We start from the raw sequence: 16,732 nt of genomic DNA on the forward strand, positions 1-16,732 counted from the left end.
GTTCCTGAGCACAATCTGTGAAATTAACTCCCAGCCTTTTTAGTTTTTTTGCTTTATATAAATATTCTGTGATCTCTTCTGTTTAGTAAATAAGTATATTTTCTCTGTGGTAATTGATTTTTTTCTTTTTTTCCTTCAGTCCTGGCTTCTGAAATAAATTGTTTTAAGTTGTTGAGCATGGTAAACAATATAGATGTATATAAGGAGCAAATAAAAAGTCCCTGCCTATTTCCCTCGATTCTCCTGTCTTGTTAGCAGGGACTTAAAAAAAAAAAAAAAAAAAAAAAAAACCAGCTTTACAGAGAATACTTTGCTATACTTAGATTGAAACTAGATAAAAAGCAAGGTAGTTTAAAAATACTTAATAAACTTATGGAGAGCATATTAGATAGTAAAAACTTTATTTTGAAAGTAAGCTGAAATCTGAGAAATGCTTTTACAAGTATGTAAAAATTACAAGACTGTTCTTTCTTTCAGATTTTGTATCAGATTGTACCATCTCATAAATTGATGTTGGAATTCCATACGTTACTTAGAAAATCAGGTAATAAATAAATTTTGTTTTTTACCTTGTGTAGACAAGCTATAGACTAGGGACCAGGAAACTATGGCCCATCAGCTAAATCCACCCCTTGCCTGATTTTATAAATCAAGTTCTGTTGATGTCCATCTGTTTATGTATTGCCTGCGGCTACTTTTGCACTATAGTGACAGAACTGTGTAGTTGTGACAGAGACTGTATGCCTTGCAAAGCTTAAAATATTTACTATCTGGGCCGTTACAGAAAAAGTTTGCCTACTCCTGTCATACAAGGTGAAGGCAGTAGTTTGCAAAAGAGAAATGGCTCGATTTTATATAATTCACTCCATTTTAATCCCTACTAGATTTCAGCACACCATAGAAGGAAATAAGTTGGCTAAGCCCAAACTTGTCCTAAGACTGCCTGGGTTCCTCTCTGAATATAAAAGAACATGTATAAAATGCCCAAACAGGGCAGGTACTTTAAGTAATGTTCTCAGTAGAGGAGTGTAACCCACATTGAGATCAGAGTCACCACCATTACCTCATTAGCAGGAATTTTTATTGAGTTTTTCAGATTCATTGCAGGAGTAAAAGCATAATGAATTTTTAAAAACTGTTAACCAGAAGGCTTATGATTCAATATTTTATCAACAACATATATGTAAAGTATATATACAGTTGATAAAATATATACATGTATATTTTAGCTTTGTACATTTCAATACCTTATGTAAACTTGAATTGTTACAACCATTGCAGAAAAAGAAGAACACCATAAACTGGGGTTGGAGGTATTATTTGGAGTCTTAGATTTTGCCGGATGCACTAAGAATATAACTGCTTGGAAATACTTGGCAAAATATCTGAAAAAGACCTTAATGGGGTAAGAAACATACAGTATTTATTACTAGGTCATCATAAATAATATTTCCCAATATTTTAGCTAATATCTGTCAATTTTTAAAGATCTTTACTTATGTTTTTGGATTTTTTTGAACTGTGTCTTTAGCTGTTTTCTGAGTACATTTTCTTCTGAAGCAAAGAAATAGAGTCATAAGGGGAACATACAAAAATTCTATCATTTTTTTTTATGCCATCAAAATAAATCCTGTGCTTAGCACTGCTGCTTGCTAAGGACTACGTATGTGTTTTCCAGTTGGAAATAAAGATTAGCAGGGATCACTCTTTGCTAATGACTCGTGATTTGTGCGTCATTAACTTGTAAGATCACATGGGAAGCAGCTTTCCTCCTACCTGTGTTTGATCATTTTTTCAGTGAGTATTTTTAGGACCTCACAAGATCATCATACACTATTCATTCAACAAATACTCATTAAATCCATTGTGACCTGGGTATCTAAAAGTGTACCTCTGATTATAATATTATTAGTGTCATATTTTGAGTAAAGGAAAATGAATTTCCTGTTATTTTTACTTAGTGTGTGAGAAGAAGGGATATCACAAAATTGTTTCATATATTTATTATATCCAGTTTAGTTGCTAGGCAATTCAGTATCAGTTGGAACTTGTTTCAGGCTTCAGATCTGACTTGTCTTGATGGGACAGTGCTGTTTATAAAATGGTTTTGGTGTCGTATGTTGACGCACTCACTGTAAACCATTTTCTAAATCTCAAGCACTGAATAAACTACTAGATTATAAGGTCCTTGAAAGCAAAGAGGCTCATTTTTTCGAACTGCTGTTTGTTCTACCATAGGGGGCACATGGGTGCCAATAAGCATTTGCTCAATTAAATTATAGAGATCTAATGTGCAACACAGACTGTAGTTAATATTGTATTGCGTATAGGAAATTTACTATGAGTAGAGTTCAGGTGTTCCCACCACACAAAAAAGTTTATGTATATAAAACATGTTGTATATCTTAAATATATGCAATGAATAAATTATTCACTGACACATAGAATTGCCTGCACTTAACAGTTTAACCTATTTGTTCATGTATTTGTATAATAAGGGCATCTTAATTTGGATAGTCATTCATGGCAGCATATAATTTTAAGTAAGCTTTTACTTAAGTAATAGTAATAATGTTGACTGAATATTTACTATGTACCAGACACTATGCAAACAGCTTTATATAAGACCTGCTGTACCCTACTACTGGAATAGTTTAATCTTAATAACATCCTATGAGATCAGTACTGCTAATGTCCTCAACGGCACTGAAGCTCAGAGAGGTTCAGCAACTTGCCCAGGATCACATACACAGTAAATGGAAGAGCTGATATTTGAATCCAGGAGTCTGGCTTTGAGTCTTAGCACAGACTCGAAGACACTGTGCTAAACTGTCTGTTTAGTGAAATGGAAAATGGGATATGGAGATAGAAGAGAACAAAAAAGGATTTGCTTTCCTGTTGTTGCCAATCATGTGTTATGCCTTGGCCATATTCAGAATTTAGCTTGGAAACATCTTGTCATCTTTCTGTAGACTCTAAGTCTAAATTCTGGTAATATAGATTTGTTCACATCATTGACCCTCTCTTTTGACATTTTTCTTTTCCAGAAACCACCTTGCATGGGTTCAAGACGAGTGGAACTCCAGGAAAAACTGGTGGCCAAGCTTTCATTTCAGCTACTTTTGGGCAAAAAGTGATTGGAAGGAAGATACAGCTTTGGCCTGTGAGAAAGCTTTTGTGGCTGGATTACTGTTAGGAAAAGGTACATGTTTTTGTTTTCGTTTTATCTAGACATAGCTTTTGGCTGATTTTGGAATAATTCATTTAGAGCTTACCTAATGTGGTACCTAAAAATACTAGGTGCTTAAGACGTAACTGCTTAATGGAAGAGTGAATCCTGAGTTGGGACCAGGTCACGTGCTTAGATTAGAAGCAGTGATTTCATATCATTGATTATGAATGGTTTTCGTCTCCTGACTTGAGTGTTGTTAGGGGGCATTAAGATATATGATACAAACTTTTCACAAGAATTGACCATTTAGCCTTGTTTTATAGAAAGTTTACTGATATTTTCAAGTATCAAAATATTCTTTATTGACCTCACTGTTCTTTAATAGCTTCATATTATACCAATATTTACTTGTCTATTGCTGTAAGCACGAAACATTTCCTCCACTTAAGAAAAAGAATACCTTCTACTAGCATATGAAAAAAATTATCTTCAAAGAAAAGGAATATTGATTTTTTCTTCAAAGAAAAGAAATATTTTGGGTGGTAAAACTCTTACCTGCTTTCTACCACTGAAATATTGAAAAGGTGGCCAGTACCGAAATGAAACTATCACAGAGTATGTCCAGAAACGAAGAAAATAAATCTTACAGTGACCACTAGTAAGCAGTCCATTGCTAGGGAGCTTAAGGTGTCCTGAAGAGATTCTCCAATTCATTTTTTTTTTTTTTTTTTTTTGAGACGGAGTCTCGCTTTGTCGCCCAGGCTGGAGTGCAGTGGTCATTTTTGAATATAGTTTCTGTTATTTTGGAATTAGTAGTCTCAGTGAATGTAATAAAATGTTGATTAAGAAGAAAATAAAAATTCTCTAATACACTGATGACAAGGAACAGAAAGGTGATTTGGATTGTCATTTTTCTACTACTTTATGAGTAGAGAGGCATCTAGCACAATTATCAACAGGTCTCTTTGAGCAGAGTAGAAGGATCTGGGTTACGGGAGGTGGAGGTTGCAGTGAGCCAAGAACATGCCACTGCACTCCAGCCTGGGCGACAGAGCGAGACTCCAAAAAAAAAAAAAAAAAAAGGAAAGATCTGGGTTAATTTTCCAATTCTCTCACTCACTTGCTATGTAACTTAGATCAAGCAATTAACTTTTAGGAGCCTTTTCTGTGAAGTGGGCATTGTAACACCCGTCTTATTGTTGTAAGTATCATGTGAACATCGCATCAAAGTGCTTCGTAATTTCTAAAGTGCTCTACAAATATGAGGCATCAGTTACTCCCGCAAGAGCCACATCTCCTCTCAGGCTGTTAGTGTGGGGTTAAATGAGTCTATTCATTAGTTAAGCTGGGCTTGCTTCTTGCTCTGGTTACCAACCTTACTTTATAGGATTCAAATTCTAGGCATGGTCTGCCTTTGCTTTGTGCTTAGAGTGGGGTATGATGGCTCTCTTTCTTTCCATGTCTCGCTAAAAGCAAGCCAGGCCCGTTTCTCCTTGGAGGGACCTTTCTTTGTTGGGATTGAAGCTACTTGGTTGCCCTGTGACTTCAGCTCTCATGGACTTGAGAGTTAATATTTGTAGTTTTTAAAGCTTTTTCTCTGTTAGGGTGGGAACGAAGTTCTTTCCAGCTTTCTATATAGGTACAGGCAAAAATTTGTGTGTAAAGTATTTTGTTTTTTACTAAGGTAGTATGATATGTTTAGAAACACAAATTATTTTGGTGATACTACAGACACCACTGCTTCCCAGCTAGTAAAATGTTACTAGCTGGGTGTGGTGGCATGCAGTGCGCCTGTAATCCTGGCTACTTGGGAGGCTGAGGTGGGAGGATTGGTTGAACCCAGGAGTTTAAGACCAGTTTGTGTCACATAGTGAGACCCCATCTCAGGAAAAACAACAAAACAAAAATGTTAGTAATTCTGGCATACTAGTTTCAGGAATAATAAAAAATGGTTACTATAGATACAGTATATGTCCTTGCATTTTCTCAGGTAAGATGGATGCATACAAGCTGAAACTGTAATGAAATTAATTTTTCTTATGTGATTTATGGTCTTATTCATTTACCAACTCTAAAAATCCTCAATATTCAGTTTACGTTTTTCTTACGGAAATATGATTCATTTGTCTGAAATATTTGACAAATGCTTGACAGTCCTGTGTGTTGTAAGACTATGAAGAGCAGGTGGAACTTCTAATGAGCACGAGGCCCCTCTGTCAGAGCTACGTGGTCTCCACCTTGCTGCTCGCTACATGGCTAGAATGAATAGATAATGTTTGACCATTTCTAACCTATGATTTGTTTATTCTAATCCTTCACACCAAGATTTTCTACAGAGAACTTTCTTACTGTTATGAATGTAACTTTGACTGATTTACAAGCTAACATTGAGAAGGAAGCTGTACAAATGTGCTTTTGCAGAAGGCTCATTTAATATGTGACTGTATATAATACACCTATCACCATCACTAGGGTGTAGGAGGAAGGGTAGAAAACAAGCTAAAGTCGGCCGGGCGCGGTGGCTCAAGCCTGTAATCCCAGCACTTTGGGAGGCCGAGACGGGCGGATCACGAGGTCAGGAGATCGAGACCATCCTGGCTAACACGGTGAAACCCCATCTCTACTGAAAAATACAAAAAAAAACCTAGCCGGGCGAGGTGGCAGGCGCCTGTAGTCCCAGCTACTCGGGAGGCTGAGGCAGGAGAATGGCGTGAACCCGGGAGGCGGAGCTTGCAGTGAGCTGAGATCCGGTCACTGCACTCCAGCCTGGGCCACAGCGCAAGATTCCGTCTCAAAAAAAAAAAAAACAAGCTAAAGTCTATGCTTTAATTATGATGGATTACAAACATCTTTGTGTATGGGAAGAAATATATTTCATTGGGCACAGTTGAGAATATACTTTCGCCATATTGGTAATGCAAATACCCCTTTTTGTATATAGGAAGAAATATATTTCATTGGGCACAGCTGAGAATATGCTTAGGACATATTGATAATACAAATAAATCTATTTTCATAGTCATTAGTGTGCTAAACTTAAAGCAAAAATTTAAAAATGTAGAAATATACTTGAAAAATGTGAAAATGTGATGAGTATTAAAACTTTTTATTTTGCTTTACTTTTTAGGTTGTAGATATTTTCGGTATATTTTAAAGCAAGATCACCAAATCTTAGGGAAGAAAATTAAGCGGATGAAGAGATCTGTGAAAAAATACAGTATTGTAAATCCAAGACTCTCATACTGAATTTTAGTTATTTCACAGTAGTAGCTACACAGTAAGTAGCTCAGTAGATAGTTATTGAATGTGTTTATGTAGTTATGTGTTATGTATTAAGAAGCTTATATTACTACCAAAAACTTATTTTTGTATATTTTTATATTTTTGTATTATTCATAGCTAGAGAAACAGTATTACTGCCTTTGCTCTTTGTAACTTTGTCTGTTTTCTTTTTTGTAATGTTAAATGTTACATTTGTTAAAGAATAATTCTTCAAATGACAAAATATTAGAGAATATAGTTATTATATTGCATACATATTATATTGCATACATATTATATTGCATATTATATTGCATATTATATTGAATACAGCAGTTATTGTTTGCAAATACTTTGCCTCTGGCTATTGTGTAATAAACTATAACTTGTGGTGCTGTGAAATGAATTTATATTCTTTTATATTCTAATTAATCAATTTTAGGTATACCACCATGAAGAAATATATTGGTGATGAGTTCTGTTGAGGAATTTTGAAAAGAGAGAAGGATTTAGAAAACACTCTTTCTCGGCCAGGTGCGGTGGCTCACGCCTATAATCCCAGCACTTTGGGAGGCCTAGTTGGGTGGATCATGAGGTCAGGAGTTTGAGAACAGCCTGGCTAACACAGTGAAACCCTGTGTCTACTAAAAATACAAAAATTAGCTGGGCGTGGTGGCAGGCACTTGTAATCCCAGCTACTCAGGAGGCTGAGGCAGGAGAATCGATTGGGTGGAGGTTGCAGTGAGTCAAGATCGCGCCACTGCATTCCTGCCTGGGCAACAGAACTAAACTCTGTCTCAAAAAGAAAAAAAAAAGAAAAGAAACTCTTCTTTTTCAGTATAAAGACATGACAGTTTGGGGCAAAATAACCTCCTGCTAGAGAGAGACCTTTTGCTCTAGAGGACTAATTTGGGTTGTAGCAGTAGGGAGGGCTCGCTCTTTTCAGTTGGCATTGGCCTCACTTCAAAAGGCTCTCGGCTTTTTGGTGCCTGGCACAGCAGTCTGAGATCGCGAGGTCAAGAGATTGAGACCATCCTGGCCAACATGGTGAAACCCTTTCTCTACTTAAAATACCAAAAAAAAAAATTAGTCTTGGTGGTGTGCACCTGTAGTCCTAGCTATTCAGGAGGCTGAGGCAGGAGAATTGCTTGAACCTGGGAGGTGGAGGCTGCAGCGAGCTGAGATAGTGTCACTGCACTCCAGCCTGGCAACAGAGCGAGACTCCGTCTCGGAGAAAAAGAACTCATGCGTCCCCTCTCCTTTTTCTCTTGGAAACTAGGATGCAGCGGTATGTAGCTGGACAGTGGAGGAAACTCGCCAGTGGAATAGTATCCCTGAATCACAAAGTAAACCCACTGGGAAAACCTAGCCAGAAGCCAACAGCAAGTTTCCTGGTTTATGGGCTGAGCTTTATAATATGTTGGGATAATTGGTAGAATAAGTGCTTCTTCAGAAATGTCAGCTTTTACATTTACTGCTGTGATAACTAGTAATTGAGTTCCATGAAAACTCACTAACTTCAGAGCAAGTCTAATAGTTAGATGGTGAGACACACGTTTCCCATTGGTTTATATTCCTACTAATTCTAAACCATCAAGAAGATTAGGGGACAAATTGTGCTTTGTGAATAGTTTATATTTCAATATTACTTCGTAAGAAAGGTCTATCAATAAAGAAGTACTTAGAAAGTACATGTAAAATGAGTAGGCATTCCACAGAGCCAAAATAAACCAAGTTTAACTTTTAACATAAATAGGGTAGCTTTACTGCTGCGAGTCCATGATTCGGTTGTGTAGGAGTTCTGTATAAGACTAATACTCTAGCAGTGAAATTCCCAAAGTATGTGGAAAACATCTGAAAGCATAGGCCAAGATCTGCTTCCTGAAACTTTTCGTCAAAAGCAATAAAATAGGATTATGATTTCTTTTGATCTCTAAGAAAATGGAGGTGAGAATAAAGAAATGAGTAGATATGTTCTTGGTTTCCATACAAAGTTGTCTCAACATTTTTACATCAAATGTTCTTATCTAATTGTTAGTGCAATTCACCTGTGAAACTTTTTTTAGGTCCACTGATGTTTAAGCTGCTTCCATGAATAATAGTAATAGCTAAAATTCATCAAGTACTTTGGGCTTTACCTTTCATTGTAAAACCACCACAGTCCTGTGAATTATCCCTATTTTACCAATAAAGAAAATGAGGTCATTGGAGATGAAGTAACTTGCCAAGGTCACAGCTCATAGGTGTTGGCACCAGGATGCTAACCCAATCAATGTGGTTCCAAAGATCACACTCTCACATAGTATCTGTATGGCCTCCCAGTGCAGTCGGTGTTGACTACATGCCGAGCGCTGAGCCAGGTGGAGTGAGACAAAGCAGCAAAGGTAAGAACCCAGGTCTGCTCATTTCTGCCTGCCAGCGTCATTTCACAAAGCCCCTGACCCTGTGACGACATGCAACTCTCTGGAAAGATGGCTTGAAGACAAAATAGCATAAAGCACAGGGCACCCCTACGTCTCTTGCCTGAGTCACTGTATTCCTTAAGTGACCCCAGTCCTTGCCTTTTCCTACACATGAGATAAAGTCTGATAGGATTAGTGATTATGCTTCTGTAATCCATAACCAGATGTACTCTTACACCTAAACCTTGATGAGATTCTGCTTGAATGTAACTTTTGAGCAAGTTTGATGTGATTTTGATCTACATGAACCCTACCACCTGTATATAAGCAGTGAGCTGAAATACTGTGCTGGAACAGTCTGACAGGACTGCTTGCTTATATGGTTGCTACTTATAACTATTCATCACTACTACTTTAAGACACTTTAGCAGTAACTGAATACAGATAATTTAAAGTCTTGTTTTCTCCTTGAAACCTCTGAACCTCTGAAATAGATTTAGGATGTACAACCTGATGTTTTGATATGCATTCTGAAATGATCACTACAGTCAAGCTAATTAATATCTTCATTATCTCTACATAATTACCATTGTGTATGTATTGTGTATGTATGTGTGATGAGAAGATTTAAGATCTTAACAAATTACAACTATGTAATACAGTACTGAGCTGTCATCACCGTGCTGTACATTGGATCTCCAGAAATCATGTATCACTGAAACTTTGTACCATTTGACCAATATCACTCCATTTCCCCCTTCCCTCAGCCCCTGGCAACCATCTTACCCTCTGCTTCTATGGATTTGACTCAGATTTCACATGCAAGTGAGATGATCATGCAGTATTTCTCTTTCTGTGGTCTTGCCTATTTTAATTTTGCTCAGCATAATGTCCTTCATGTTCCGAATGGCAGGATTTCTTCCTTTGATAAGGCTGAGCAATATTTAATTGTATTTTTATAAACCCTATCTTTATTCATCTGCCAAAGGACATTGAGTAATGCTGCAATGAACATAGGAGTGCAGATATCTCTTTGCAATCTTGATTTCAATTCCTTTGGGTATATACCCAGAATTTTCTATTTTCAATTTTTTGGGGGAAGCTCCATATTGTTTTCTATAATTTACATCCCTGCCAGCAGCATACAAGCGCTTCCTCTTTTCATCCTCACTAGCGCTTATCTTTGACGTTTGATACTATTCATTCTACCAGATGTGAGGCTGTATCTCCTGGTTTGATTAGCATTTCCGTCGTGACTGGAGATGTTGAGCACTTACTCATATACCTGTTAGCTATTCGAATTTCTTTTGAGAAGTGTCTATGTAGGTCCTTTGCCCATTTTTAAAATTGAATTATATTTTTGTTATTGAGTTATATGAGTTCTTTCTGTATTTTGGATTATTCGCCCCTAGCTGATTAATTATATGGAATGTGAATTACATCTCTATAAAGCTGTCAACACCCCATTCCCTTCCTACCTCCCCTCATAGAAAGAAATAAAAATGTTCTATGGAGTCAGAAAGGTCTGGGTTCAAATTCCAGCGTGGCTGAAGCCCCCCAGCTAGCTGGGCCTTACCGTTATTCTGTAAAATGGGATGGTCTGGAAAGGTTGATATAAAGTGCTGAACATGGTTCTTGGCAAATGTTTTTTCTCAATAAATAGAAACATTGTTTTATGTTAACATTTTTGAAAAAGGAAAAGCAACAAAAATTAAGAAAAAAACAGAGAAGTGTGGCCTTTTGGACCCAGTTATTTACCTGTATTTACAGCACAAGGGCTTTTTCTGCTGGATTGAATTAGAATCTTTGTATTTTAAATATTCCAAAAGGAAACAAGCAAGACCTTTGATGGATGGTCTACAAATAATATGACTAACATCTGAATAAGTCAATCCAAGATTCATGCTTCTAAACCAATCTGCCACCAAGTAAGAGTCGACTCAGTCCCACAAAAAATGCGGAGCCGACTTCTATGTTGTTTTCATAGTTATGAAGGTAGCCTTTAGCTCAGCGAGTAGAGGCAGCTCTTTGTTTCTGCCCATCAGTCCCATAGTGATACCACTGCCAGTTATTTAATTACAACTCCCCTCATGCCTATACCAAGAACTCCCAGATAATCTTATCAACGGAACTGAATCATCAGTCAATACACTCTTCAGTAGGCTGCATCCGAGACAAATTTTTCCAAATGAAGGACAAATAAAAGTGATAACTGTACTTTCATTCTTTTTGGGTACATCATGATGGAATGAAAAATATCTGGGCTGTAATTCAGAACACCTGAATTGTGTTGCCATCTGTATTCATCTAAAGTGGGGCCCTAAAATATTTCACTGAACCCCTCTTGGACTTCATTCATTCATATGCTTGCTGGTAATGTGATATCTACCTTGCTGACTTAATTGTCTTGAGAGAATTGAAGATCAAATGAAATGCAGTGTGAGAAAATACTTTCTAAACTGTAATGCTTCGTACAAATGAGTTGTTATACTTTCTCTAATCTCAGGTACAACCTGTTCATCTTTAGACTGTGAGAGAGGGAGTCTGAAGGCAGATTGTTACATCAGTAAACTATGTGAGAAGCTACTGAGCTAGAACATTTCTTTTTATATTTTTTTCTGTTATGTTCCATGACCTGATTTAGGATAAACACCTGACTCTCAACATCACTTTTTAAAAGACACTTGCATTGGGCATGGTGGCTCACGCCTGTAATCCCAGCACTTTGGGAGGCTGAGGGGAGTGGATCTCTTGAGCCCAGGAATTCAAGACCAGCCTGGGCAACATGGTGAAACCACCATCACTACAAAAAAAAAAAAAAAAGTAAAAATTAGCTGAGTGTGGTGGCACACACCTACAGTTCCAGCTACTGGCACCACTGCACTCCAGCCTGGGTGACACTGAGACCCTGTCTTGGGGGGGTGGGAAAGTTAAAAGGCACATGCTACATGAAACTGTGTGCGTGTGCGTGAATGTGTGTATTACTGCTATGGGCTGAATTGTGTCCCCTAAAAAAGAATGGTTGAAGTCCTACCCCCCAGTACCTCAGAATGTGACCTCATTTGGAGATAGTTTTTACAGAGAGAATCATGTTAAAATGAAGTCATTATGGTGGGCACTAATCCAATATGACTGGTGTCCTTATCAAAAGGGGAAATTTGGACATAAATGCGCACAGGGAGAAGGAGCACCATGTGAATGTGAAGACAGAGCTTGGGGTGATGTGTCCACAATCCGGGAATGCAAGATCGCTGGCAGACCCCACCAAGTTAGGGATCAGGCATGGAGCAGTGTCCCTTGCGGCCTTCAGAAGGAACCAACCCTGACAACATCTTAATCTCAGACTTCTGGGCTCCAGAGCTGTGAGACAATCAATTTCTGTTGTTTAAGCCACCAAGTTTATGGCTGTGTTACAGCAGCCCTAGCTAATTTTTTAAAGGATTATGTTTGCTTCAAAAGTGGAAACTGAAGTGATTTCAGATACTCTGGTCCTAGCTTATAGTTTCAGAGTTATTTCATAAGCTCACCTAACGTTCAGTGAAAATGTGTTTTCTGTTCTTTTCCATCCGTAACTTATCTAAAAGCTCTACTCAACTTTCATTATGATATTCTTAATCCCCTGCAGCCAAATATCATCTCTCCATCCTTGGGATCCCTAATGGCAGTTTGTTCCTCCCTTATTACCTTAATCTTATATCTGCCTGTATTATTTGGATACTTTAATCCCTTTTTCTCAGAGCATAAACTCCTTGAAAAAGTTTGTTTTATATGTCAGTTTTCTGTTAAACATTTCTCTTCCAGCATAATATTTCGCACAAAATAGTATGTATTTACTGAATTGACACCAAGACATCTTTGTAAAATTATTGCGTGATTATTATATAATTACATACATACATACATATATATATATATATATATAGAGAGAGAGAGAGAGAGAGAGAGAGACGGAGTCTTCTCTGTCACCCAGGCTGGAGTGCAATGGTGCAATCTCTGCTCACTGCAACCTCCGCCTCCTGGGTTCAAGCGATTCTCCTGCCTCAGCCTCCTGAATGTCTAGGATTACAGGCGCACGCCACCATGCCCAGCTAATTTTTTTTTTTTTTTTTTTTTTTTTTTAGTAGGGACGGGGTTTCACCATGTTGGACAGGCTGATCTCAAACTCCTGAGCCTGTGATCTGCCCACTTTGGCCTCCCAAAGTGCTGGGATTACAGGCGTGAGCCACCATGCCTGGCTATAATTACATATATGATTATATATAAAACGTAGTATCACCTGAAATGTTACGTATTTTAATAATCAGAAACTCATGCTGTCACTGTCTGATCAGATTATGCCCACCAATCTTTCTCTGCTAATCTTGCAATGACTCTGCTCAAAACAATAAGATCTCCATATTTTTCATGGCAAAGGGAAAACGGAGACATAAATGTCATGGGAAAATCAGAAAATACTCTCAGGTCCTACATGAATGAGATAATACACTCATTCTTACATATCCCAGGGTTAGATGGTTCTGAGAGGTAATGGGGGTTAATTCACTGGCTGAAATTAGTCCAGTGTTACTCCTCCTGCTTAAGCCTCCAGAACCATGACATTCTGTGACATTTGAGCAAATAACCCAGAAGAAATAGCACAGTCAACAGTGAATCATGGATGACATTTATTTTATTTTAATTTTTATTTATTTTGAGACAGGGTCTCAGTCTGTCACCCAGGCTGAAGTGCAGTGGTGCAATCATGTCTCATTGCAGCCTTGAACTGCTGGGTTCAAGCAGTCCTCCTACCTCAGCCTCCTGAGTAGCTGGGACCACAGCCATGCACCATCACATCTGGCTAATTTTTAATTTTTTTTTTTTTTTTGTAGAGACAGAGTCTCACTATGTTGCCCAGGCTGGTTTCAAACTTCTGGGCTCAAGCCGTCCACCCACCCACCTCAGCTTCCCAAAGTGTTGGGATTATAGGTGTGATCTATGTTTTAAAAAGCACCACTCAACTAGGTATACTTTCGTTTTGTTTTAGGCAGAGTTCCACTCTGTCACTCAGGCTGGAGTGCAGTGGTGTGATCTCGGCTTACTGCAGCCTCTGCCTCCCGAGTTCAAGTGATTCTCCTGCCTTGGCCTCCTGAGTAGCTGGGATTACAGGCGTGTGCCACCATACCCAACTGATTTTTTTTTTTGTATTTTTAGTAGAGACAGGGTTTTGCTATGTTGGCCAGGCTGGTCTTGAACTCCTGGCCTCAAGTGATCCACCCACCTCAGCCTCCCAAAGTGTTGGGATTACAGGTATGAGCCACTGCACCTGACCAACTAGGTGTAATATTGAACAGTACAAATAGGAAAGCAGGACTATGCTGATGATCATTCTGACTACTCCCTCCTATATCTCTCTATCTATCTATCTATGTATCTATCTATGTATGTATCTATGTATCTATGTATGTATGTATGTATGTATGTATGTATGTATGTATGTATGTATCTATCTATCTATCTATCTATCTATCTATCTATCTATCTATCTATCTACCTATGTTTCCATCCATCCATCTATCTGCCTACCTACCTATCTACAGGATCTCCCTCTGTCACTCAGGCTGGAGTACAGTGGTGTGATCACAGCTCACCACAGCCTTGAACTCCTGTGCTCAAGCAATTCTCCCACCTTAGCCTCCCAAGTAACTAGGACTACAGGTACATGCCACCACGCCCTGCTAATTAAAAAAATTTTTTTATAGCAACAGGGTCTCACTATGTTGCCCAATCTGGTCTCAAACTTTTGGGCTCAAGTGATTCTCCTGGCCTCCCAGGAGGCCTCCCAAAGTCCTGGGATTATAGGCATTAACCACACCTGGCCAATTTTGTTTGTATTTTAAATGCAATTTGGGGCTTTCATAATACAGAACATTGTGAGTATAGACTTGGCTAGACTAAGATTCACTGTCCCTTCTTGATGATACCCTGGCCAATGCTGTTTCTGGCGATCAGTTGGGCAGCCAGGTAGGGCGCCCTCTGTAGCAGCACATCTGGAACAAGAAGAAACTTGGACTTCATCTGCATTTCAAATGGAAGCTTTTGCCAGTAAGGAAATTCAAGGTGGACCAGAACCATGGAAAACGCTGAAAGGAGAGTTAGCTTAAGTGCCAAATGTCCCCACGGACTTACGCTTTGGTTCATGCCTGTTTGGGTTTGGGGCTGTGTGAGTTTGGGACTCATGTTCTGCATTTATTCATTCAACAAATATTTATCAAAACCTGTTATGTGCAAGGGATGTGAACAAAGGAAAACACATTTTTATTTTATTTTATATTTATTTTATTATTATTTTTTGCAGTGGAGTTTCACGCTTGTTGCCCAGGCTAGAGTGCAATAGCGTGGTCTCTGCTCACTGCAACCTCTACCTTCTGGGTTCAAGCGATTCTCCTGCCTCAGCCTCCCAAGTCGCTGGGATTACAGGCACCCGCCACCACACCCCGGCTAATTTCTTTTTCTTTTTTTTTTTTTTTTTGAGACAGAGTCTTGCTCTGTCACCCAGGCTGGAGTGCAGTGGCACAATCTTGGCTCACTGCAACCTTCACCTGCTGGGTTCAAGCAATTCTCCTGCCTCAGCCTCCTGAGTAGCTGGGACTACGGGCATACGCCACCATGCCCAACTAATTTTTTCTATTTTTAGTAGAAATGGGGTTTCACTATGCTGGCCAGGCTGGTCTTGAACTCCTGACCTCGTGATCCACCTGCCTTGGCCTCCCAAAATGCTGGGATTACAGACGTGAGCTACCGCGCCCGGCCGCTAATTCTTGTACTTTTAGGAAAGATGGAATTTCACCATGTTGGCCAGACTGGTCTTCAACTCCAGACCTCAGGTGATTCACCTGCCTCGGCCTCCCGAAGTGCTGGGATTTCAGGTGTGAGCCACCGTGCCCGGCCATGAAACATATTTTTAAAATACTAATGTGGGAACATATACTAAGTGAGGAGGAGTGTCCCTACAGCAGGTATAGATTTGGCAAAGGAAGGCACCCAGTTGTCCTGTGCTTCCTGAGGAAATTGTCCCAAATAGTCCTTGTTGACTCCTTGTTTTCACTGTACTACCCTCCCTCTTTTACGGTCTGAATGTGTCCCTCCCTACCTCAGATTCATATATTGGAATGTAATTGCCAATGTGATAGTATTAAGAAGTGGGGCCTTTGGTCCGTGATTAGGTCAGGAGGGCAGAGGCCTCATGGAAAGGATTAGGGTCCTTATAAAAGGCCTTGAAGGAGTGGATTTGAACCATTCTATCCCTTCCACCATGGGAGCAACAAGTAACCATCAATGAGGAACAGGGCCCTCATCAGACACTGAACCTGTTGGAATGTCTTATTTTTTTTATTTTTAGAGATGGTCTTGCTCTGTTGCCCAGGCTGGAGTGCAGTGGCATGATCATAGCTGACTGCAGCCTCAAACTCCTGGGCTCAAGCAATCCTCCTGACTCAACTTCCCAAGTAGCTGGAACTACAGGTGTGCACCACCATGCCTGGTTAATTTTCTTTTTGCATTTGTAGAGATGGGGTCTCACAATGTTGCCCAGTCTGGTCTCAACCTCCTGGGCTGGAGTAATCCTCCTGCCTCAGGCTCCCAAAGTGCTGGGATTATAGGCATGAACCACCGTGGCCAGTCCCTACTGCCTTGTTGATCTTGGACATCCCTGCCTCCAGAAATGTGACAATACATTTCTATTATTTATAAATTACAGTCTGTGGTGTTTTGTTACAGCGACATGGACTAAGATTCCCCTTCTTTTCCTTCACTGTGTCCTCTTTCCTCTCCTTGGTCCTTACTGTGGATGCAAGATTCACGAAATGCCCTCTCTTCCTACCATTCCAAATATACACCTTGCCAGATCCCAGGAGTTAGG

At 39.2% G+C, this 16,732-nt stretch overlaps 2 protein-coding genes across 4 annotated transcripts in view; one reads left to right on the forward strand and one right to left on the reverse strand.

Moving 5' to 3' along the window:
* The window catches only part of TAF1A (TATA-box binding protein associated factor, RNA polymerase I subunit A), a 32,441-nt gene extending 25,759 nt beyond the window's left edge, over positions 1–6,682 (forward strand). For 2 of the 3 annotated variants that reach the window (XM_050761230.1, XM_050761249.1), the window contains exons 8-11: positions 478–544; positions 1,282–1,405; positions 3,048–3,202; positions 6,300–6,681. In XM_050761230.1, the coding sequence (XP_050617187.1) occupies positions 478–544; positions 1,282–1,405; positions 3,048–3,202; positions 6,300–6,418 (465 nt within the window). In that variant the 3' untranslated portion in view covers positions 6,419–6,681. Of the gene's footprint in view, positions 1–477; positions 545–1,281; positions 1,406–3,047; positions 3,203–6,299 lie in introns of all 3 variants that reach the window. The other variant, XM_050761240.1, reaches the window with a different exon arrangement.
* The window catches only part of MIA3 (MIA SH3 domain ER export factor 3), a 935,339-nt gene that overhangs the window by 113,455 nt on the left and 805,152 nt on the right, over positions 1–16,732 (reverse strand). The window lies entirely within an intron of this gene.

This window comes from Macaca thibetana, chromosome 1 (assembly GCF_024542745.1).
Source record: "Macaca thibetana thibetana isolate TM-01 chromosome 1, ASM2454274v1, whole genome shotgun sequence".
NCBI lineage: Eukaryota > Metazoa > Chordata > Mammalia > Primates > Cercopithecidae > Macaca > Macaca thibetana.